The sequence below is a fragment of the Pteropus vampyrus genome, unplaced genomic scaffold (genome assembly GCF_000151845.1).
Source record: "Pteropus vampyrus isolate Shadow unplaced genomic scaffold, Pvam_2.0 Scaffold103, whole genome shotgun sequence".
Classification (NCBI taxonomy): domain Eukaryota; kingdom Metazoa; phylum Chordata; class Mammalia; order Chiroptera; family Pteropodidae; genus Pteropus; species Pteropus vampyrus.
Window position 1 is genome coordinate 5,448,085 of NW_011888884.1, and position 23,667 is coordinate 5,471,751.

At 34.5% G+C, this 23,667-nt stretch overlaps 1 protein-coding gene across 2 annotated transcripts in view; it reads right to left on the reverse strand.

Annotated features, from left to right (window-relative positions):
• The window catches only part of SMC2 (structural maintenance of chromosomes 2), a 51,438-nt gene that overhangs the window by 23,455 nt on the left and 4,316 nt on the right, over positions 1 to 23,667 (reverse strand). For both annotated transcript variants that reach the window (XM_023533500.1, XM_023533499.1), the window contains 11 exons: positions 21,130 to 21,240; positions 20,905 to 20,949; positions 19,287 to 19,520; positions 18,929 to 19,078; positions 9,739 to 9,972; positions 8,552 to 8,711; positions 7,914 to 8,031; positions 7,157 to 7,295; positions 6,654 to 6,773; positions 3,916 to 4,120; positions 2,044 to 2,179 (listed from right to left, as the gene is read on the reverse strand). In XM_023533500.1, the coding sequence (XP_023389268.1) occupies positions 2,044 to 2,179; positions 3,916 to 4,120; positions 6,654 to 6,773; positions 7,157 to 7,295; positions 7,914 to 8,031; positions 8,552 to 8,711; positions 9,739 to 9,972; positions 18,929 to 19,078; positions 19,287 to 19,520; positions 20,905 to 20,949; positions 21,130 to 21,240 (1,652 nt within the window). The remainder of the gene's footprint in view (positions 1 to 2,043; positions 2,180 to 3,915; positions 4,121 to 6,653; positions 6,774 to 7,156; positions 7,296 to 7,913; positions 8,032 to 8,551; positions 8,712 to 9,738; positions 9,973 to 18,928; positions 19,079 to 19,286; positions 19,521 to 20,904; positions 20,950 to 21,129; positions 21,241 to 23,667) is intronic.

Consider the following 23,667-nt stretch of genomic DNA (forward strand, 5'->3'; position numbering starts at 1 on the left):
GCGATTGCACAAAATTTCAAAAATTTGGTTATCTATTAATCTCCATTTTCAAATGTTACAAAAAATAGTGTTCCCTACATTTTCTAATGAGACCAATAGTTTAAAAGGACACAGTACTGAACAAACATTTGCAAAGCATTTTTCTTACAAGCCCTGTAATTCTACCTCAGTTCTAGCTGCTTATTTCTTTGGAAGGTATTTAGCTAGTTTAGCTGCTGTGAAATTTCAAGTTATATAAACTCAAAAGGTAGGTTGTCACTAAGATTCATGAGATTTGAGAAAAAGTATAAAACAAATACTCCCTTGAGTATCTTGCCTGAGACTGCTTGACAGCAATTAAAACTGTAATTTTAACTTAAAGTCATTTTCAATTCATTAAAAAATTTAGAGTGTAGAAATTTGGGAGGAAAAAAGCTATGTTCTTAATGTGGTCTATGGAAGAATGGCTTTTGTTGACCCTTCCACATCTTTCGAAATTTCCTTTCATTCATCTCAGTGCCACAATTAGTCCACTATACAATTCTGCAAAATAAGTGACCCAAAACTGCTGAACAAAGTCAACAGTTCTAAGCCAAATGTGACCACAAACTCATTGCCTTGCCATATCTTCCACATATCTCAGAGAAATTCTGTTGCATTTTTCTCAAAGAACAAATTCATTCACTTTATGATTAATTTATGCTACTGAAGGTAAAATGCAGGCTTCACACGTGTATAATGTTTGAAAGTGGGCATTTTGATACAATTTATATCTTGGCACGACCACATTAACTGATTATGACAATTTCTTCCATACATAGTGTCCTAAAAAAGTCTTAGTACTATTCTAAGCTTTGATAATTTCTGAGAGGAATGATAAAAATTTAAAAAATAATAATAATTTCAAAGTTTATTTAGTTTTTTTAAAAACCTTTCTTTGGTATTGTGAATTCTGAATAAAATATTTAATTTTATCTGTTACCATTTGCCAGCTGCAGATGGACTGGAAAAAATTAAAATTAAACTTTCAAATAATGTATTTTATAAGTTTGGGCATTTAAACTCCTGAAGCTTTTAAAGCAAGTAAGGACTCTTCTCCAGGTATTTACTCGCATCATTCAGGTATTCAACAGCCATCTTCTTAGTGAGGCTTTCCCTGGCCATCGAATCTGAAATTTCAATATCTCTTTGCCCTGGATAGTTCATATTTCCTTTCCTGTTTTAATGTTTTCTTCTTAGAACTTAGCATTAGCTAACATATGTCTTACCAATTTAACTTCCTTTATTGTGTTTCCCCAACTATATATATGAAAACAAGATGAAGAAAGAGATTTATCTGTTTCATTCATTACTGTATTCCCAGCTCCTAGAAGAGTATTTGACATATGGGGGTGGGGCACTCAATAGTGAATAATGTTAATCAACAAAAAGAGGTTACATTAAACAGCATGATCCCAATTTTGAAAATATAAAACCATGCATATACCTGTATCATACACACACAGAAGTAATGTTTAAAGGTACATATACATACCTATATCTACACCCACACAGAAGAAAACACTGTAAGGAAAGACTTTAATTTTAACAGTGACTTGCTGACATGAACTTGTTCACTTCCTCCACTGGTGACCTAATGATCTTCAATATCTATAGAACAGCCATAATGCTGCTAAAGTAGAAACCTGATCATTGCTATACTGTATCATATCATTTCAAATCAAGGACTCAATTATCCTCTGGTATCAACCTCCAGAGTTTCTATCGGTTTCCCCACCAATCCCAGCACAAGACATCCCAACAAGGGGAATAGCTGGCTAATTTTTTTCCTTCCTTTTGTTTAATTAGCTTTCTCCAGTTTCTTATAACAAAGACATTATTTTTATCAGAAAAAAATGAATAAATAACTGGTAAACAAGTTATCAACTCACAATTTATTCAACTAAAACTAAGGATATTATGAAAAAAGTCAGAAGTTGTATTTTTTTAAATAAAAGTAAATTTTCTTTCATTTTCTACCACACAAATCTTAAAAAATACAGCTTAATCCAACATAAGCCTTACTTTTCAGCAGTGTTTTTAAGACCTGCTAATTCCTCTTCTAGAGCCTGTAGCTCATTCTCCTTGATTCTTAGCTCATCTTGAACATCTTTGAGTTCTTGAAACTTGGTTAAAATGGAAGCCGCCTGGGATCGAGCACCTGATAGAAGCAAATTGAAACAGGCCTTGGACATTAAGTGAACAATAAAAAGTTTCCTAAGAGAATTATACTTGGAATGATTCAATACCAAATCTTTTATAGTGAGTTTATGAAGCTATGGAATTCATTTCATAATTTGAATCTTAGGACACGCATGTATGATTAGAAATGTTTCTAAGTTGATGTAGTGGAATATTTATTCAAAATAATCACTGGCCCTGCCTGCTGGGCCGTCTCCCTCAGGCCCATTTTCCTCCCCACTAACATCAGCCTTAGTCATATAATTTGCTCTGGTCAATGAAATGGGAAATGCGCCTCTTCTGAAAGTAAACTTTGAGGCAGCACATAATTCACCCTCACCCGCCACTGTTACCCATTTCTCCTTCAGCCTGGATCCCAGAATGAGATTTGCATGGAATAGCGACAACTGACCTGTAGTTAAGGTAGTATAATTATGGAATAAACTTGTTATAAGCCACTGAGATTTGGGAGCTGTTTGTTATCACTTCATAACCTTGTCTGAGCTCTAATATGGAAGAGTAAATTGGTTTCATTTTATAAGCAATTATGATTTTATCTGGCATAAGAGGCTGAGGTGGTATATTGGCAAGAAAACTCTAGGTTTGATGGGAGAATACGAAGGTCAATTAGCTGTGCTTTATGAACACACTGTTAATATATGAGGTTACATATTTGCCATCTCTCAAATAGGAACGTCAAGAACATGCAAATCAATGAAATCTAAAGTTTCTTTTGTTTTTGATATTTAAAAATATTTGGTCTACCTTCCAATTGCAGATAACAGTCATCTTATTGTGTGCTGGGGAACTTTATACTTGATCATGGAATTCATTTTTTTGACTATTGTTTTCTTGGCCTAAAAAGAAATTAAGCCACTTGATATCCTAAGAGGCTTTAATACAGCCTCTAGGTTTGATTAAAAGCACAAACTCTGAAATTAGACTACCTGACTTCAAATTCTGAGTTTTGACACTTGCCAGCAAGTTATTAAACCACTCTGCACCTTAATTTCTACAAGTGTATATTGGAGATGATAGTAATATGCCTACCTCATATTTGCTGTAAGGTAATGCGACTAGTGCAACTGAGGAATTATTTTTAATTTTAATTGTTTTAATTAAGTGTAAAGAGCCACGTGTGGCTAATGGCTACTGTTTTAGACAGCACAATCTTCCAACACTGCCTGGTACACAGTTTGTTATTATATGATTGCTAGACATCTAGAAACTCTGTGGCAAATATTAGAAGAAGAATATGATCGCCAAGAATTCCTTTCTTAAGGCATTAAAGCACCATCTCAGGGGCAGATTTAACCTTTTGTTTTATTTTTGATAGGAACAGGGACATGTACACAAATTAGAGGTTAACATGTTCCATGAAGGAAAAATGGGTAATTAGGCTAAAAATGTACAGAGTACATTTCTCAGTGACTAGAATATCCTGAAAGGGCAAAAAGCAAGAGAAAAAGGAATAGAGTTACTTGACGTGAATAACAAAAGCTATGGACTGATTACTAGACTAAGAGCTCCTTGAGGAATGACACTGTATAATCTCTCAATATTACTAAGTATCTATCATATGGTATTCAGAAGAAAACCCAATCTCTAGATCAGGAATAAAACTCTTAAACCATTCCAATGCTACTATTTCCTGTCAAAAACCACTCATCTTATTCACCATACAGAAATATGAGGACAACATAATATAAAACCTACCTCCACTCAATGTCCCATGAGGATCAAATATATCACCTCCTAGAGTTACAGTTCTAGTCATTATCCTTTTATCAAAGGCCACTTTTTTTGCATTATCCATATTGTCACAAACAAATGTTGTTCCAAAGACAAATTCCATTGCTTTCTGAAGTTCTGGTTTGTATTCAACCAAGGAAAGAGCCACATGAACATTGTTAGGGCCGACCTGTGGGAAAATAAGATACGTCATAGTACATACTCCTCCTCTTTCAAAAATCAGTTTATAAAATATAAGAACTGCTATAATAGAAATTTAGGTAATACTTACCTAGCACTACGATTCCTTTTTGAACTTTCTAAAATGCTATGGACAACTCAAGAATTTTAGAAAAAAAAAATTCAAGTTTAAATGCTAGAAGATCTATTGCTAAGTAAAATATTTAGCTAAAGTACCAAGCACTATGAGAGTTTCTATTAAGCAGGAGTCATTACCAAATTTCCAAATCCAAAATGGACTATTTGGATATACTTTCTTAATTAAAGTATAGCAATTGCTGGATCAACATTATTACATAAAATGTTCTGTTTCAATTATTAGTAATTTGTTCTACATCGAATACTTTTTCATTCAAATTAAACATGCTAGGGCAGCCTCCTGCCAGTCACAGAAATAAAAACACAATAATCAAGAGTAAAAAAATAATTAAAAATTCCTCAGTCTTTTCTTTTGATCCAACTGTCTCTTCTCAGCATTTGTTTATAGTGTCCACCTCTCCCTATCTTTTTAGAACTAAGCATCCTTTATAAAGCTCAGCAGCAGCAGAAGTCAGAACGAAAGCAGCTCTATGGAACATATGTTCAGCACTGTCCCCTGACACAGCAGCTACAATTAAATGGGCTGGACTCAGGGATCTGGGTGAAAGTATTTTTAATGTTACTTGAAATCCTAATTTACTTCTAACAATAGGACTGAAATAACTTCCAAAGCCTTCAAAGTAAAGTAAGTACTAACCAAAAATACCAACTTTCAATTACTGTGCACTCAGCTTCCACGTGACAGTATACAAATCACCACAACTATATTCCGAAATAATTTTCTTTGAAAGCTTCTCAATTTCAGCAAGTAAACTGAATATCTACTTAGTATCTTAATTACAAACACATTGCTAGGTTTCTTGGAACTGTCTTTTTAACTCATGCACTTGAAATGCCTGCTCAATAACAAATTGGTATTGCTGCTGAATATTATGTTGGCTTCATGTTTTTACTCAATATTATACAACCATAACAGCCTTTTAAATGAATTTCCTTGTACTCATCATTTTTTTTTTTAATAGTAGCCATATCACTTTAGAACCACCTTAGCAGCAGACTGAGGATATATCAGTCACCTGCTTTGTATGTCCATAGGGTGGAAGGCAATCTAGAAGAACTTTAATAGAGAGGCATTTCTACAGATGTGCTGGATGCCTTCCACAACGGTTCTTGCTTTGGGGCAGTTTAAGTGTGCCTGGTATGAAAAAAACTGAAGAATTATGGTATTTATAAACTATAATTCTAAGTATTCAGAAATCAGAAATTTAATACTGTTAAGAGCTGCTTAATGACATCAATTATATTCTAAGAAATGTATCATTAGGTGATTTTGTTGTTATATGAACATCATAGGGTGTACTTACACAAATGTAGATGGTAGATAGCCTACTATATACCTAGGCTGTATGGTATAGCCTATTAATCTGTAGGGGAGATAAAAATAATTTTCCTTTTTACCCTTATTGGTTCTTGGCTTAGATATCTATGTAATAAAAGGGAGATTAACAGGATGAAAACCAAAGTTTAATAACATGTATACCTCCTGCACATGTGGGAGATACCCAGGAAAACTGAGTAATTCCTCAAAACTGCTGAAGCCATCGCCTTAAATACCATCTTTAGTGAAAGACAAAAGAAAATGTTGGGGAAGGGGAATGCCAGTTATGAGAGGTTACCAGAAACACAATAAACAAGAGTAATAAGGTTGCTATGCAAATTTAAGTCCTTATCTTCTGCACAGATATGAGTTTCTAGAAATAAGGTCAAATCCCTCTTCCATGAAGACATCCTGACAAATGGAGATTTACCTTACAACTGTAAAAGTCTTTTACGAAGGGTAACATCCACTTGGTTTGCAGAGCTTCTCAGGTCTGCAGTTTCTTAAAATTAACCAGCCTAAAATAATTCTTATGCCAAACAGACATATTTTGGGGTCACAAATTGTTTCCCTACCACTTCTAGGCCACAAACCTGTACTGCATGTTACTGTATGACATACTATAGGAAACTGTAACATGAGGTAATTATTTGTATGTAAGTATTGCGCTATGACATTACTAAGGCTAGGACTTCACTAGGCTATAAGAATTTTTCAGCTCCGTTATAATAAAGCAACAAGGCTTTATATATGGTCCTTTATTAACTGAAATGTCTTTATGGGGTGAGTGATTGTATTTATTACTACCGGATAGCCATGTGACTTGACTTAATTAAAGAGATTCTAACACAGCTCTGAAATATCGAAGGCAGTTTTAGCCTTCCAACATTTCTATTCTATTTCCATCTAATTTCATAAACACCAACCTTATTTTTTTAATCTTAAATTTTTAAAGCACAATAACAATAAAATTTTATGGTTTGCATATGATTATGTCCCCTCGAATTAATGTCCTCTAATTAAAAAAAAAGGTAAGATGCAACTAAAACATATAAACAAGACTTACAAGGTTCTGAGCAATCCTCAGTGTTTCTGGAGCAATACGTGAGGCTGAAATTTTATTGAGTGGAATTATAGTATATCGACGCTTCAATTCCCCCTTTTCTAGTAGCTTTTTTCCAGTAACCTAAAACATTGTGCATTTGAAATAAAAAAATACATACATATTATTAATGATGACAGAAATATTTGAATTGAGAGAGTATGCACATTTAGAAATCCATAAAAAAATGTTTAGTGCCTCCTCTCTTGAACAATCAAAAGTTGAAGATTGATAATATGCATTCTGAATTTCTGAGTAAGCATGAGACTTCTTCTGGAGTACAGCTAATCAAATATAATATAATCAATAATATAGCAAAAAAGTCATTAACTGAATAGTTTTACCTTTTAAGGATAAGTAACCTTAGGAAAAGCTTAAAACATTGAGAAAGTACCCAGTTCTTCTAGCAGCACATGACTTTCCAGCTGGACAGCAATTATAAATTTACTTTATTAAAATCAACTTACCTCTGTGTCTACTACAACATTGTAGAGTCGTTCTCCAGCCACCAATTCTAAAGCTGTGGTTGCAGAAGTATCTTTCACACTAATCAGAGAAGCTACAAGTCCTTTCACACAATTTCTATTCCAGTTCTTCTCTGGATCCCTAAAATGGAAAAGTTGACAAAAGTTAATTTTAGATAAGAAAATAGAAAAAGTTGGATGTATGTTACTACTCAAGTGCTCTGACAACACATTCTACTGAAAGCAGAAGAATCATAGTTTTGACAAAACAAAAATTTTAAAATGCCCCAGATGACTAGTCAGCTATTGTTTGTAAATCAATCAACATATCTTTCAGTATATTATTGTCAATGTAACAAAAAGAACTTTGACTTTCTACTCTTTGTAATACATGTATTTCCTTAAGTAGTCAATGAAAAAACCCATGTAGTAAAACACTATAAAATGTTAATGTAGATATTTAACATTAATGATAGAATAACTTTTAAAAACTGTGGACTGAGATTAAATTCCCCTCATTTTGGTCTTAATTTAAGATTAGGGGCATTAGCAGCCATTAAGTTTCATAAGAGTTTCCTCTACCCACATTTGAAACATTTCAATAAACATTTAAGGAAAAAATAGTATTTAAGGTAAAGCAGTTTACAATAATTTTCATACAAAAATCTTAATATCCATGAAATTTTCAGATTGCCTTCCAGATTATATTAAATATATCTTGGTTATTACTATGTTAAAATTCAAGATTTAAATCTCTTACCTGTAGGCAAATTGAAGGTTGGGAAATCTGGCCAAGAGAGCTTCATATGTTTCTTTCAATCTACTGATATCTCGAGATAGCTGCCTTCGCTTTTCCAGAAGGCTTTCCTCCTTGTTTTCTGAATAGTAGATCAAGAAACCAAGTTTTAGAAATTGAAACCAAGTTGAAACCAAGTTTTAGAAATTGAAATGTTCTATTGTTTTAAGGAAAATATTAGTAACCTCTATTTCCAAAGCATTTCTGGAAGCAAAATATAAATTTCTGATAAGTATTAAATAAAAAGCATGCTTAACATTCAAATTCCTATCAAGTAAGTGTCAAGAAGACATTATTTCTGACAAATACAATTTTCATTTCAAGAAATCACACATGAATTGAATGCCTACTAATGTAAAAATATACATATAACATTTCTGAGTTTTCAAGTAGCACTTCAGAGTGTCTGAAGCAGGAAATTCTCAGTAGTGAGTTTTCAAAAATTCAAAGTGATGTTTTATTATTTTTACGAAATATTTCTTATACTAATGCCCATTAACAGGGTAAAAATTGTTCTTATTTGCTATTTCCTTTATTTAAATTAGTCTCTACCAACAATCGCTACCTCCTAATGATTTAATATCATGTCCTCAAAGGCAAACCTTCATAATTTAGCTTTTTCATTTCCGCTTCAAGTTTTTCTTTAAGCTTCTTCACGGCCTCTAAAGCTTCTTGATCCCTCCTGTAGCCACTATCCATCTTCTTAACTTCAGCTTGTTTAGTCTTTAATTCTTGTTGGGCATGCTTCAACTTCATCTGAGCCTGTAATAGAAAAAAGAAATAGACTATATGAGGCAGACAGTGCAAGTGATTAAATGGCTACAGATTCAGATTGGTTTAAGAGACACCAGCCCTGAAAATGTAACATTTTCCAGTATTTTCTCCTCAAAAAACTACTCAGAGTATCAACTAATATATGCCTAACATGTTTAGATAATTTGCAACAGAAGTCTATATTTTTAATATTTATAAAATATGACATTAGCTCAAAAACTGTATCAAAGAATAATTGTCATTAGCTCATTAAATTAAAAACACTATTAAAAACTAGAAATCCCAACTCTAGTTCTCTTTCTTTCCACTTAGACAACACTCACAAATAAATACAAATACAATCTAACAGTGGAGAAACTGTATTGAGCAATGAGAAATAACATTATATAGAAAAAGGAAGACAAATTGACAGAGAAATTTAAATGCTAGGAGTCTGATATTTAAATGCTATATAATTGAGTACTGTTCCTTAAAACCATAAGCTAGTATTCTAAGATCTATATGGCTGTATCTTCCAACACTGAATAATAGTGGACTTTTCTCAATATAACATGAGGTTACAGAAAAACTGAGATGACTTAAAAGTTTTTTTGCTATTGATTTTTTACAAGTTTTTGTGACCACCATCTTTGAATGAAAAAGTTGCAAATACGTAATGAAAACGTTGACTGGAATTATTAATACACAAACACACATCTGTATATATTTTTAAAAACGAGTCCTCCATTAAAACAATGTGTGTGTATATTTTTCTTTCTGCCATCAAAACTCTTGCATTCACAGGACTTTAAGTTGAACAACTATCTAAACCATTATAACAGATTGACAAGCTTTTGAAGATTATGAAATCAGGGTTAAGGAAACCAAAGACTGGAATGGAGGGGGTACATGGGAGAAATGAAGAGGACTTTTGTTTTCCTGTTAAAGCTTAGGACTTGAACTTTATAATGTCAATAAAAACAGCAAAAAAAAAAAAAAAAAAGGCAATCACATACTGCTTAATGTCTGTATTTACCTGTTTGGCTTCTGTCTGAGCTTTACTTATGTCATTTTTACAGGCCATCATTTGACCAGCAAGAGTTGCTTCTGCTCCATCTTCATTACTGGACAGGCCAGCGGAGACAGCATTGAAGTGCTGCTGTGCAGTGGCTAAAGCTTCAGCATCTTTATTACTTGCTTCTTGAAGGGTGTTCAGCCCATCTGTTATCTTTTTAACTTCTTTTTCCTTTGCTGCTAAAGTTTTAGTATCCTTTAGGTAGTAAGAGATTGAGATTGAAAAGTATTATATTGTAGGAAAAACGTCCATTTTCTTATACACATATATACATATGTCTTATACACATATATACGTATGTCAACAAATTTGATAGCAATTTGAAGTGGGCATGGTAATAAAAATAACCATTATAACTTTAAATATTTTATTCCCATTTTGAAATTAGCTCTGTTTTTAGGATAAATTATGCCTCCTATCCTACCAGAAATGCTTTCATTTTATGTTATAGTCGAATCTGGGAGATAATGAGCTAAAACATCATTGCAAATGTAAACAAAGCACTTGAAGAAACCGAAAATCAATTTCTAAATCTAAAAATTTGAAATAATAGCTATCCTACAACAAACTTAAAAGTAGAGGTTTTAGGATTAGGAGCATGTAGATGAAAATATTTTTATAAACTAGAGTAGAGGTTTTAGGATTAGGAGCATGTAGATGAAAATATTTTTATAAACTATTAAGGGCTATAAAATTTAAGTAAATAATTGTAGAGACAGCATTACTTAACATCTTTTAAGTTACATTAACCAGATATCTAGCACTATGCAAGGTACCAGCACGCACGCGCGCGCACGCCCACACACACACAATCTAGCTATTTTGTTTACATGAGCATGAACAAATATTGGCCCACTTGGTTAATTCACATTTCATTAAATATTTATTAGATGCTTACTGTGTACCCGGGGTTCTTCTGCATATTAAGGACACAGGCTCCTCAGGGAGCTTACACTTTAGAGTGGAAAACATATTAAATGAATAAAGCAAAGTACAGGGATGGAAAATGATGGGGACTACTACTTTAAAAAAGAATGATGAGAGAAGGTCCTTTTGTGATAACATTTTGAGCAGAAAACTAAATGAAATAAAAGGACCATGCTAATACCAGGGGGACAGTATACTTGGCTCTAAGGAATATGCTTAGGTGTTTGAAGAACAGTGGATAGACCAGTGAACAAGTGGCAAGAAGGAGCCAGGAATCACATCATGTAGGGTCATGTAAGCCATGGTAAAGACTTTGGATTTAATTCTACATGTGACTTTGAAACCACTGAAAAATTTTAAGCACAAGAGTGATGTGATCCAATTGATATTTTTGCTTTTATGAAGAACAGACCATACAGCATCAAGAGTAAAAGCAGGGTAACCAAAAAAGACACTTTTGCAGTATCCTTCATGAGAGGTGATGGTTTGTACCGGGTTAACTGTGATGGAAGTGATGAAAGGTGGCTATATTCTAGATATTTTAAAGTCAACAAATTTGCTGATGGAGTTAGATACAGAATTTGAGAGAAAAAGGGAAATCCAGGAGTCTAGGACTTCTGGACAGAACATAGTTTAACACTGGTACCCTTTACTGATAAGAGACAAATTTAGTAATTTAGTAGCAGGTTTGGGTAGGTGGGGAAAATTTAAGAGATCTACTTTGGATATGTTAAGTTTTAGACTTTGTTAGTCATCCATGAAAAAATGTCGAGTAGCTAGATAAATGAGTCTAGAATTGAGAGGCTAATTAGATTTGAAAGGTGTCAACACACAGATGGTATTTAAATCTGGAAAGGATCACCTAAGATGAAATGAGTGTATATAGAAGACGTCTGAGCACTAGCCTGGGTGCGTGCCTACATTTGTATTTTGATTTTTATTTCTAACTGGGATTCAATATTTCAACTGTCTAATCAACCTCTCTATTTAGATGTCTAACAGGCACCTCAAGCCCATTAAGTTCATGGTGTACTTCTTCCTATTCTCCGCTCAGCTTATGGTAATCATTTCTTCAACTGTCAAAGACAAAAATCTGGAGTTTTCCTTCAGTCTCTTCTTTTATAGTTGACCAATCTCCCAGGTCTATCTTGTTGGACTTTTAAAATATACATAAAATCCCACAACTTTTCTCAATATACCCACTTCTACTCATTTATCCAAGGGTTATCACCTGGACAAGCTTCTTCCTTCTTTATACTCAAAACAAGAATAGGAGTCTTCTTGTCAAGATGATAGAGAGGTTAACACTGTGTTTACCTCCTCCTACGACCACATCAAAATTACAACTAAATTATAGAACAACCATCATTGAGAACTACCTGAAGACTGGCTGAATAGAAGTCTTATAACTAACATAAAGAAGCAGCCACATTGAGACTGGTAGGAGGGGCAGTGACACAGAACAGGCAGGTCCCACACCCAAGGTGTGGTGATTAAGAACAGAGAAGGATTTCTAGTTGTGCAGGTCCTCCCTGAGAAGCAAGGGGTCCAAGCCCCACAAGCACGCTCCCCAGCCCAGGGTCCCAGTGCCATAAAAAAAGAGTTCCCAGAACATCTGGATGTTAAAATCAGCATGGACTTCATCCTAGTGAGATAGAGGGGGTGCTGAAGACCTAGGTGCTGCAGGTCTTAAAGCAGTCGCTCACCAATTCACTAGCTCTGGGCTCCAGCGCAGAGGCAGTAGCTTGAAAATCACCAGGGACATATAAGGAGGAACTAAATTGACTAGCTTCAGGGCAAGGCTGGAAGGGCACGCGTCTGGACAGTTCTCTCTGACATGGAAGTGCTGGCAGGCGATACTGTTCCTTTGTTGAGCCCTCCCCCAACCCAGCTGGTCCAGTGTAGGTGGGCGCCAAATCCAAGTTCTACATTTGCCCCACCCAACTCGCCCGCTCAGCAGAACCCCTTCCAGCAGCTCCTCACACAAGCAGCCTGCCTTGACTTGTGCTGCAGTTTTCTAAAATCTCTCGAAGATCCACAAATCCCAAACAAGCCTCAGTGTGCCCTGTACTTCTTGCTTAGCTACCCCAAACCTGCAGGCAGAAGCGGCAACTGGTCTCAACTTGCATTGTAAATCCTATCAGGTAGCCCCAAGCCTGACATAAGCAGTCGCCAGTCTTGGCTTGGCATGTAGCCTCAACTAAACAGCCACAAACCCTGCACATCATGGTGCCCACCAAAAGGTACCAAACCAGACACTAGTGGAGGCCAGCCAGTATACAGAACAGTCTCTCCTAAATGCCTCCAAACCCAGTACAAGGTGCAACCAACAGCAGATCACTTTGTACCTCCTACCAAATGGCCCAAGACAGGCACAAGCAGTGGATGACCTTGACCAGCATCAGAGCCCCTTCCAAAGAGGCTCCAGAACCAGCACACAGAGGGCCGGCTTCAGACCATACCAGAGCACCATCCAACCAACTCCACAAATGACATACCTGAAGGATGCACTTGGCTGGCATTAGAGCCCCACTAAATTAACTTCCGCTCTGTGGAGTCAGCCCCTGCAGAACAGCTCTTCCCGAGGTCATGGCCAGTCCTCACTTTCAGCCTGAGGGTCAATCCCAACTGACGTGCCAACAGCAATCAAGGCTCAACTACAACAGGAGGGACATCCCTGGAACACACAGCTCAGGTGACCAGACAGACTGCGCCACTGGGTCCTACAGGACAGCCACTACAGAAAAGCACTTTGCCAACACCAGAAAACATAGCAGATCTACCTAATGTACAGAAACAAACACAGGGAGGCGGTCACAATGAGGATACAAAGAAACGTCCCAAATAAAAGAACAGGACAAAACTCTAAAATACAAACAAAATTGAGACAAGCAATCTACCAGATTGAGTTCAAAACACTGGTTATAAGGATGGTCAATGAACTTATGGGAAGAATAAATAAATTCAGTGACAATTTCGACAAAGAGATACGAAACATAAAGAATCAGTCAGAAATGAAGAATATAATAATTTAATTGAAGAATACATCAGAGGGATCAACAGCTGATCAGATGAAGCAGAGGACTGAAATCAGCAATCTGGAATACAAGGTAGTGGAAAACACCCAACTGGAACAGTGAAAAGAAAAAAAAGTATTTTAAAAAATAAGGATGGTTTAAGGGGCCTCTGCGTTAGCATCCATATACAGGAGAAGAGAGAGAGCAAGGGATTCAAAAACTATCTGAAGAAATAATAACAAAAATTCCTAACCTGGTGAAGGAAAATAGACATACAAATCCAGGAAGTGCTGAGAGTCCCCCAAAAGATGAACCCCTAGAGGCCCACACCAAGACACATTACGAGTAAAATGCCAAAAGTTAAAGAACCTACAAGGGAGCTTCCATAAGATTGTGAACTCATTTCTCAACAGAAAGTTTGCAGGCCAAAAGGAACTGGCAGGAAATATTCAAAGTGATGAAAAGCAAGGACCTACAACGAAGATTATTCTAATCAGCAAGGCTATCATTTAGAATCGAAGAATAGAAAATGAGCTTCCCAACAAGGAAAAGCTAAAGGAGTTCATCACCACCAAACCAATATTATAAGAAATGTTAAAAGGACTTCTTTAGGAAGAAAAATAAAAGATAAGAAATATGAATAATACAATGGCAATAACTACATATCTATCAACAATTACTTTAAATGTAAATGGACTAAATGCTCAATCAAAAGGCATAAGGTAGCTGAATGGATTTTTAAAAAAAAGACCCATTTATACGCTGCCCACAAGAGACCCATTTCGGATCGAAAGACACATACAGACTAAAAGGGATGGAAAAAGATTTCATGTGAATAGAAATTAAAAAAATGATTGGGATAGCAATACTGATATCAGACAAAACAGGATTTAAAACAAAGGCTGTTACAAGAGACAAAGGGGCATTTCATGATGATAAAGGAATCAATCCAACAAGAGGACATAACTCTATGCACTCAACAGAGGAGCACCTAAATATATAAAGCAAATATTGATAGACGTAAAGGAAGAGTTTGGCAGTAATATGGTAATAGAAGAGGGCTTTTAACACCCCACTGATATCAGTGGATAGATCATCTAGGTAGAAAATCAACAAGGAAACAGTGGCCTTAAATGATGCATTAGACCAGATGTGTTTAGTTGATTATTTTTGGAGCATTTCACCCAAGAGTAGCAGACTATACATTCTAATCAAGTGAACATGGAACCTTTTTTAGGATAAACCACGTTAGGCCATAAAACAAGTCTTGATAAATTTAAGAAGACTGAAGACTTATCGAGCATCTTCTCAGATCATAATAGTATGAAACTAGAAATCAATTATAAGAAAAAAACGGAAAAACACATGAAGGCTAAATCACATGCTATGAAATAAACAGGTTAATAATGAGATCAAATAAGAAATCAAAAGATACCTTGAGACAAACGAAAATAAAAACACAACAACCCAAAATCTATGGGACACAGTGAAAGTGGTCCTAAGAGGGAAATTCACAGTAATACAGGCCTACGTCAAGAAACAAGAAAAATGTCAAATAAACAAGCTTATCTTACATCTACAGGAACTAGAAAAAGAACAGCAAACGAAGCCCAAAATGTAGAAGGAAAAAAATAATACAGATCAAAATGGAAATAAAAAAGTCTTAAAAAACAATACAAAAGATCAATGAAACCAAGAGCTAGTTCTTTGAAAAGATAAACAAAATTGATAAACCTTTAGCCAGACTAATTAAGAAAAAAAGAGGACCCAAACAAATAAAATTAGAAATGAAAGAGAAGTGAAGGTGATACTACAGAAATACAAAGGATTATAAGAAAATACTACAAACTATTATCTGCCAACAAACTGAGACATCCTGCAAGAAATGGATAAATTCCTAGAAATATAATCTTTCAAGTTTCGATTGGGAAGAAACAGTTCTGAACAAACTAATAACTACTAATGAAATCAAATCAATAATCAAAACGTCTCAAATGTCCCAGACCAGATGGCTTCACAGGTGAATTTTACCAAACATTCAAAGAAGAATGAATACATATTTCAAAAAACTGAGGAAGGCAGGCTTGTAAACTCATTTTATGAGGCCAGCATCAGTGATACCAAAACTAAAGACATTACCAAAAAAAAAAATTATAGGCCAATATTCCTGATGAATATACATGCAAAAATCCTCAAGAAAACATGAGCAAACTCAATTCAGCAACATATTAAAAAGATGATACACCATGATCAAGTGGGATTTATTCCTGGATACAAGGCTATTTCAATGTCCACAAGTCAATTACATGATACACCACATAAAATGAAGGATAAAAATTATATGATCATTATCAATAGATGCAGCAAAAGAAGTTGACATAATCCAACATCCATTTATGATAAAAACTCTCAGCACAGTGGCAACAGAGAACAAACTTCAACATAATAAAGGTCATATCTTTGACAAACCCACAGCTGACATTTTTCTTCTAAGATCAGTGACAAGACAAAGATGTTCATTCACTCTCACCACTTTTATACAATATAGGAAGTCCTAACCAGTAAAACTGTCATTATTTGCAGATGACATACCCTAAAGATTCCCTCAAAAAACTATTAGAACTGATAAATTCAGTAAAGTAGCAAGATCCAAAATTAATATTCAGAAATCGGTTGCATTTTTATACACCAATAATGAACTATCGGAAAGAGAAATTAAGAACACAGTCCCATTTACAACTGCATCAAAAAAAAGTAATAAATTTAACTTTTAACAAGAAGATAAAAGACCTATACTTAGAAAACTATGACAAATCAAGAAAGAAACTGAAGATAAAATAAATGGAAGGATGTGCCATGTTCACGGATAGGAAGAATTAATATCATTAAAATGTCCATACTACAGATGCAATCTACGGATTCAAGGCAATTCCTATCAAAATACCACTGGCATTTTTCACAGAACTAGAACAAATAATCCTAAAATTTATATGGAACCAGAAAAGACACCAAATAGTCAATGCAATCTTGAGAAAGAACAAAGTTGGAGGTATCATATAACCTGATATCAAACTACACTACAAGGCTATAGAAATCTAAACAGCACGTTACTGGTATAAAAAGAGACACACAGAATTAATGAAACAGAATAGAGAGTCCAGAAATAAACCCATGCTTATATGGTCAATTAATCAATGGCAAATGAGGCAAGAATATACAATGGGGTAAAGTCAGTCTCTTCAATAAATGGTGTTAATAAAACTGTGACAGATGTATACAAAAAATGAAACTAGTTCACTTTCTTACACTACATACAGGAATAAACTCAAAATGGATTAAAAACTTAAAATACAAGATCCCAGACCATAAATCTCCTAGAAAAGAGCAGACGGTATACTCTTAGTACTATTTTTTTTTCTTTTTTTTTGAAATATTTTTTTGGATATGTCTCCTTGAGCAAGAGAAAGAGAAGAAAAAAACAAATGAGACTACATTGAACTAAAAAATTTTGGCACAGCAAAAGAAACCATCAACAAAACAAAGACAACCTACTGACTAGGAGAAGATATTCGGCAATGATACATCCAATACAGATTAACATTCAAAATATATAAGGAACTCAAACAACTTAACATCAAAAAAACCAAAGAATTCAATTAAAAAATGGGCATAGGACCAGAATAGACATTTCTCCAAAGAGGACATACCGATGGTCAATAGAGATATGAAAAGATGCTCAACATCACTAATAATCAGGGAAATGCAAATTAAAACCACAATGAGGTATCGCCTCACACCTGTAAGAATGGCTATCAACAATAAATATTGGCGAAGATGTGGAAAAAAGGCAACCCTAGTGCACTGTTGGTAGAATAGTAAATCATAGAAATAATAGAAAGCAGTATGAAGGTTCTTCAAAAAAATAAAAAATAGAACTACCCTATGACCCAGAAATCCCACTTCTAGGTATTTATTCGAAGCAATCCAAAACACTAATTCGGAAAGACATATGCATCCCTATATTCGCGGCAGCATTATTTACAATAGCCAAGATATGGAAGCACTGATAGACAACTGGCTAAGAAGAGGTAGGACATATATACAATGGAATATTTCTCAGCCATAAAAAAGAATGAAATCTTGCCATTTGTGACATGGATGGACCTAGAGGGTGTTATGCTAAGTTAAATAAGGCAGAAAAAGACAAATGCCATATGATTTCACTTATATGTGGAATCTAAAAAGAAAATAAGCAAACAGAAACAGATTCATAGATACAGAGAACATTTTGATGGTTGCCAGATGGGAGGGTGGCTGGGAGGGTGAGTGAAAAATGAGAAGGGGTTAAGAAGTACAAATTGGCAGTTATAAAAAGTCACAGGAATGTAGAGTACAGCAATAGGGAATATAGTCAATAATATTATAATAACTACGTATGATACCAGATGAGTACTAGACTTACCAGGTAGAATACTTTGTAAGTTATATAAATGTCTAATGACTAAGCTATATACCTAAAACTAATATAATATTGTATGTCGACTGTAATTGAAAAATTAAAAAAAAAAAACAACAAAAATGGTCCTATTAAATATAAAAAAAATGTCATGCTTCTGCTCAACCAACTCCAGTAGCTTCCCATGGTACTAGGAATAAAGGTCAAAGTCCTTCACATTGTCTTGTAAAATCACATGCAATCTTACATCCCATAATCATTCTGTATTCCTACTATTTAGTGCTAACCAATCGCACTGATGTCCTTGCTTTTCCAATACTCTAAGCACTGGGGCAATTAATTTCTGTTCTTTTGCCTGGACCATCTTCCCCCACAGCCTCCCAATTTAGCTACATGGTTCTCTGAACTCCTTTGGGTCTTTAATGGAATATCACCCTCTCAATGAAAACTTCAATGGCTACCCAATTTAAAAGCCTAAACTGTATTTGTCTCCTAATCCTATCTCCTGCTTTATTTTTTCTCTATATCAGGTACCACTATAGAAGATGCTATATATTTCGTTTATCATTATTACTTTTTTTTTTAATCATTTCCCTCAATGGAATGAAGACCCACAAGGCATTTTGTCCATTTTTGTCATTTTGTCCTTTGGCTACATACCCAAACAACTACACTCGGTCAATAGCAGACACTCACTCAATAAATATTAATGGAATTGGATACATGTCTACTAGTGAGATTATTTGCTTACCTCAATCATATTTTTCTCCAGCTCTTTGCGTTTATTCTCTTCACTTGTCAGATTTTTCTTCTTAAGATCAAAGGCACTTTGAGATTTAGTATTAACTCGCTGAGCTTCTGCAAGAGCATCTTCTAAAGATCGAAGTATACCTCCAGTTTCCTATAATCAGATATACCCAATTGAATCAACATATTTAAATTGTTAATGTTGTCATTTTCTTGTATGAATTATTTTTTACAAGCTATTTTACTGTCATACTTTTAAGATTAACAAATCAATATGGAGGACGATACCCAATTGAATCCTGTTGCTTACAATTTAGTATTTTTTACAGAGTATATTATCTATTCTAACATGTATGTCTGACCTTATCTTTTCTTTTTTCCAATTCTTCTATTTCTTGACTAAGTGCTTTTATTTTTTTATCATTCTCACACAACTCCTCTTGAAGCTTTACAATTTTATCCTGCATTTCTTTTAATTCCTCAGCTGAGCGTTCTTTGGTATCTTCAGCCAGCAAAAACTGATAAGCGATATATAAACGACTCAAATGTTCTATTTCTCTCATTACTTTTTGGTACTCCAAGTAGGAAGATCTTTCCTGAAAGAGAAATTACCAATAAAGCATAGCTCAAAACTCATGGCTTCAAACAAATTTGGAAAGAATCGAACTACAGCAACATGTATACAATTTCCCATTACATGATAGATTTTGTCTGGGACTAAGTGATCATGGATTATAAATTTTAGAAAACTTTAACATTAGAATTCTGGATTATTAAGGTAGCATTATACCATCTCTAGTGAATCTTATGTGGCTATTTCTTCTAATATATAATCAGGCAATTAGGATTACCAAAGAAATGTGGATATAAGGTTCAAAGACTGAAGGTAGTAAGAGGTCTATAAATATGACCTATATGACCACCAATGATACACTATTAAATGTATTTTAATAGTACAGTCATCCCTCTGCCTCTGTGGGGGATCTGTTCCAGGGCCCTCTGTGGATACCGAAGTCTGCAGATGCTCAAGTACCTTATATAAAGTGGCATAGTACAAAGTATATGTATTACCAAAATGACTACCCAACATTCATTCAAGTATTTACTCACACATAACTAAACTCGATTTCCATAAAGACTTGCTAGGGCAAACAAAAATAACAATTAAAATTCTTAATTTGCAGATAAAGAAATTCAGAGTAGTTAAATGACCTCTCCTAAATGACAAGACTTAAATCTGTTGTCAGATTTAGAAAGAATTTAGCAAAATTATGTATGAGATCTAGGTTTAAACTTGTGAACTACTGTTTTCTACTAAACTATGCATACAAAAGGAGTACCTTCAAGATTACAATTTTTGAGTTTATCCATTAACACTTATGCTACTATATTAATTCAGAAGACAGCTTTGAGAAGTATCAAATTTTAATGAGAATTTAACAAATTCCTAAATGCACAACTTTGAAAACAATGTGCTATAAATGCGTTCTTTCACTGAAACATTATGATGTCAGTAGCTGCAAAGATTAGAGAAAACCTAATTATCTCTTTTAACACCTTTCACTAACCAATTGCCTTAACAGCAGTAATTGTAGTGATAGCCCCTAGTAGTTTAGAAGTTATTCACTCTACCAACAAGGGTTACTAAGACTGCTGCATCTTTAAGAAATGTTGTTCTCTTCCATTCTAATTATCCAAAAAAATCTAGACTTGTTCTCTTCAACAAAGTATTAAAATCTGGCATATCATTATCTGAGATTATGAAGAGGAATCTCCAAAATTATGACTTAATAGATATGAAGCGCATGTCCTCTACGAGCAGAAGGCTGAGTATGGGGTACCAACTCTAACTCATTATCCCATCCCAGAAAATAAGTTCTAATAAATGGTACACATTTCATCCCTATGTGCATGATCTTGGATACATCACCAATTGTGAGAGATATTCTAGCTTGCTGTCCTCACATACACAGGATATACCTCTTTTAATTTTTGAATTGTTGGAGTAATCTCTTCTTCAAGTATCTGGAAAATAAAGGAAAATAAAAATTTTCAGTCTGTAAATTACCATTAAAAAATTTAAAAAAGGAAAAGTAGCACGACTGGAAAACAGAACTAGGGGAGGGGCAGGATTTCCCTCTTTATAGCAGAGAAACTTTAAATGCAAAACTATGCTCTAAAAATTTCTTATATAAATTTAATTACCGTCTTAATTTCTTTCAGCTTAGCCTCCTTTTTTTCTATAGTTTTCTGGGCAGCTATTTTTTTATATTCATACATCCTGGTTCCAGCTGCTTCTTCTATCATGGACAAAATCTAGAAAGACAATGGCATTAACGTTTTAAGAATCTGAGATAATGAGTCTCATTGGAATTTACAGTAAGTATATCATTTAAAGCCTTGGCCTCACTAAGCACCTTACCAAAATAATGGCCCAAATGGACCATAAAAGTTAAGTGTGCAAAATGCATAGTTAGCCATAACCCTAACATTCAAGAAACATTTCTGGCCTTCACTTCGATTCTAACATCAAACTTTATGCTACACTAAGGTTCCAGAGTACATTTCTTTTAAAATTGAAGCCAGTAATTCCTCACTCCTCTTTTCCTTCAAATACAAGTTTTAAAAAAGTAAAGGCTAACATCACCCAGCTTTCATTTTAGAAATTTAAATTGTCCCAAGTAAGACTTCAGCCATTTTGAGACTACAAGGATGAAGCATGGCATTACATCTGCATCTCAACCACAGCACATGCTCTAATAACTTGGGTAAGTACGTTATTAATTTTCTCCGTGCCTCAGCTTCTTCATCCAGAGTACTGATAATATCTCATAGCACTGTTGAGAATTAAACAAAATAATTCATATGAAAGGCACTCTGAAAGAGGCAAGTATTAATCAAATATAATTTTATAAGAAAGGCAATTTTGCCAGCAATCCCTTTTTAGAATTCCTATTCACCATCAAACCCTACCTCAAGAGGATTTCTCTGGAAACCATTTTGATTTCTATGTATTTGGCAGATTGCAAATTAGAAGTTTTCCCTCAAGATGTTAAAGAAAATAAGGATGCCCCACATTCAAACTGGACCGATATTATCAATTAGTCTTATTAGCTCTTCTCAATAGAAAGAAATAACTAAAGAGCCCGTGTTTCTATAAAGTATTCATTGCTTCATACCAACTCTTCTCAAGGGGGCTCCAAGAGAAAATGCCCTAAGCAATCCACTGTATGCATGAATTAGTTTCACTCAAATCTTTTTTGTAGGTTTTTCTATAGGATTTAACTCTGACAATGAAAACACAGTTGAGAAAGGCTGCTTTGTACAGTCAGAATTTCTTTTAATATTGGGCACGTACAACTCCTAGAAAACATAGGCAGTAAGCTCCTTGACATCTGTCTTAGTGATGATTTTTTAGATTTGACACCAAAAGCAACAAAAGCAAAAAACAAGTAGGACTACATCAAACTAAAAAACTTCTGCACAGCAAAAGAAACCATTAACAAAAATGAAAAGACAACCTATGAAATGGGAGAAAATATTTGTAAATCATGTATCTGATATGGTGTTAATATCCAAATACATAACAAACTCAACAGAAAACAAACAATTCAATTCAAAAACGAGCAGAGGATGTGAACAGATATTTTCCCACAGAAGACATACAGATGGCCAACAGGTACATGACAAGGTGCTCAACATCACTAATCATCAGGAAAATGTAAATCTTAATCATAATAAGATATAATCTCACACCTGTTAGGATGGCTATTATCAAAAAGACAAGATAAGTATTGGCAAGGATGTAGAAAAAGGGGAACCCTTGTGCACTAATGGTGGGATTGTAAATTGGTACACCCACGACAGAAAACACAGTTTGGAGGTTCCTCAAAAAATTGAAAATAGAAATATGATATGATACAGCAATTGTATTTCTGGGTATTTATCTGAAAGAAACAGACTAACTTGAAAAGGTATCTGCACCCTCATGTTCACCACAGCGTTATTTACAATAGCCGAAACATGAAAACAACCTAAATTGATGGATAAAGAAAATGTGGTATAAAGATACACCTTGTTTTATTGCACTTTGCTTTATTGCGCTTTGCAGATGTTGCGTTTTTCACAAATTCTGCAAGACCCTTTGCCAGCAAAAAGATTATGATTAGCTTTACTGTGGTGATCTGGAACCAAATCTGCAATATTTCCAAGGTATGCCTGTCTATGTATACAATGGAACATAATTCAGCCATAAAAAAAGGAAATCTTGCTGTTTGCAATGACATGGATGGACCTTGAGGGCATTATGCCAAAGTCAGTCAGACAGGGAAAGAAAAATACCACATAATCTCATATTTTTTCTCAAAAAGCAAACAAGAGCAAATTCATAGATAAAGAGAACACTGATGGTTGCCAGAGGTGGGGACTGGATGTGGGTAAAATCTGTGGTCCAAGGTATAAACTTCCAATTATAAAATAAATAAGCCCTGGGGATATAATGTACAGCATGGTGACTATAGTTAATAATATTGTATTGTATATTTGAAAGTTGCTAAGAGTAAATCTTAAAAGTTCTTAGCTGCAACGGTGTGGTGATGTTAACTAGACTTATTGTGGTGATCATTTTGCAACATTTACATATATTGAATCATTATGTTGTATACCTAAAATTAATATGTCGATTTTATTTCAATTAAAAAAAAATTTTAAAAAATCTGCTTAACAATATCCCTTCACTTTTCT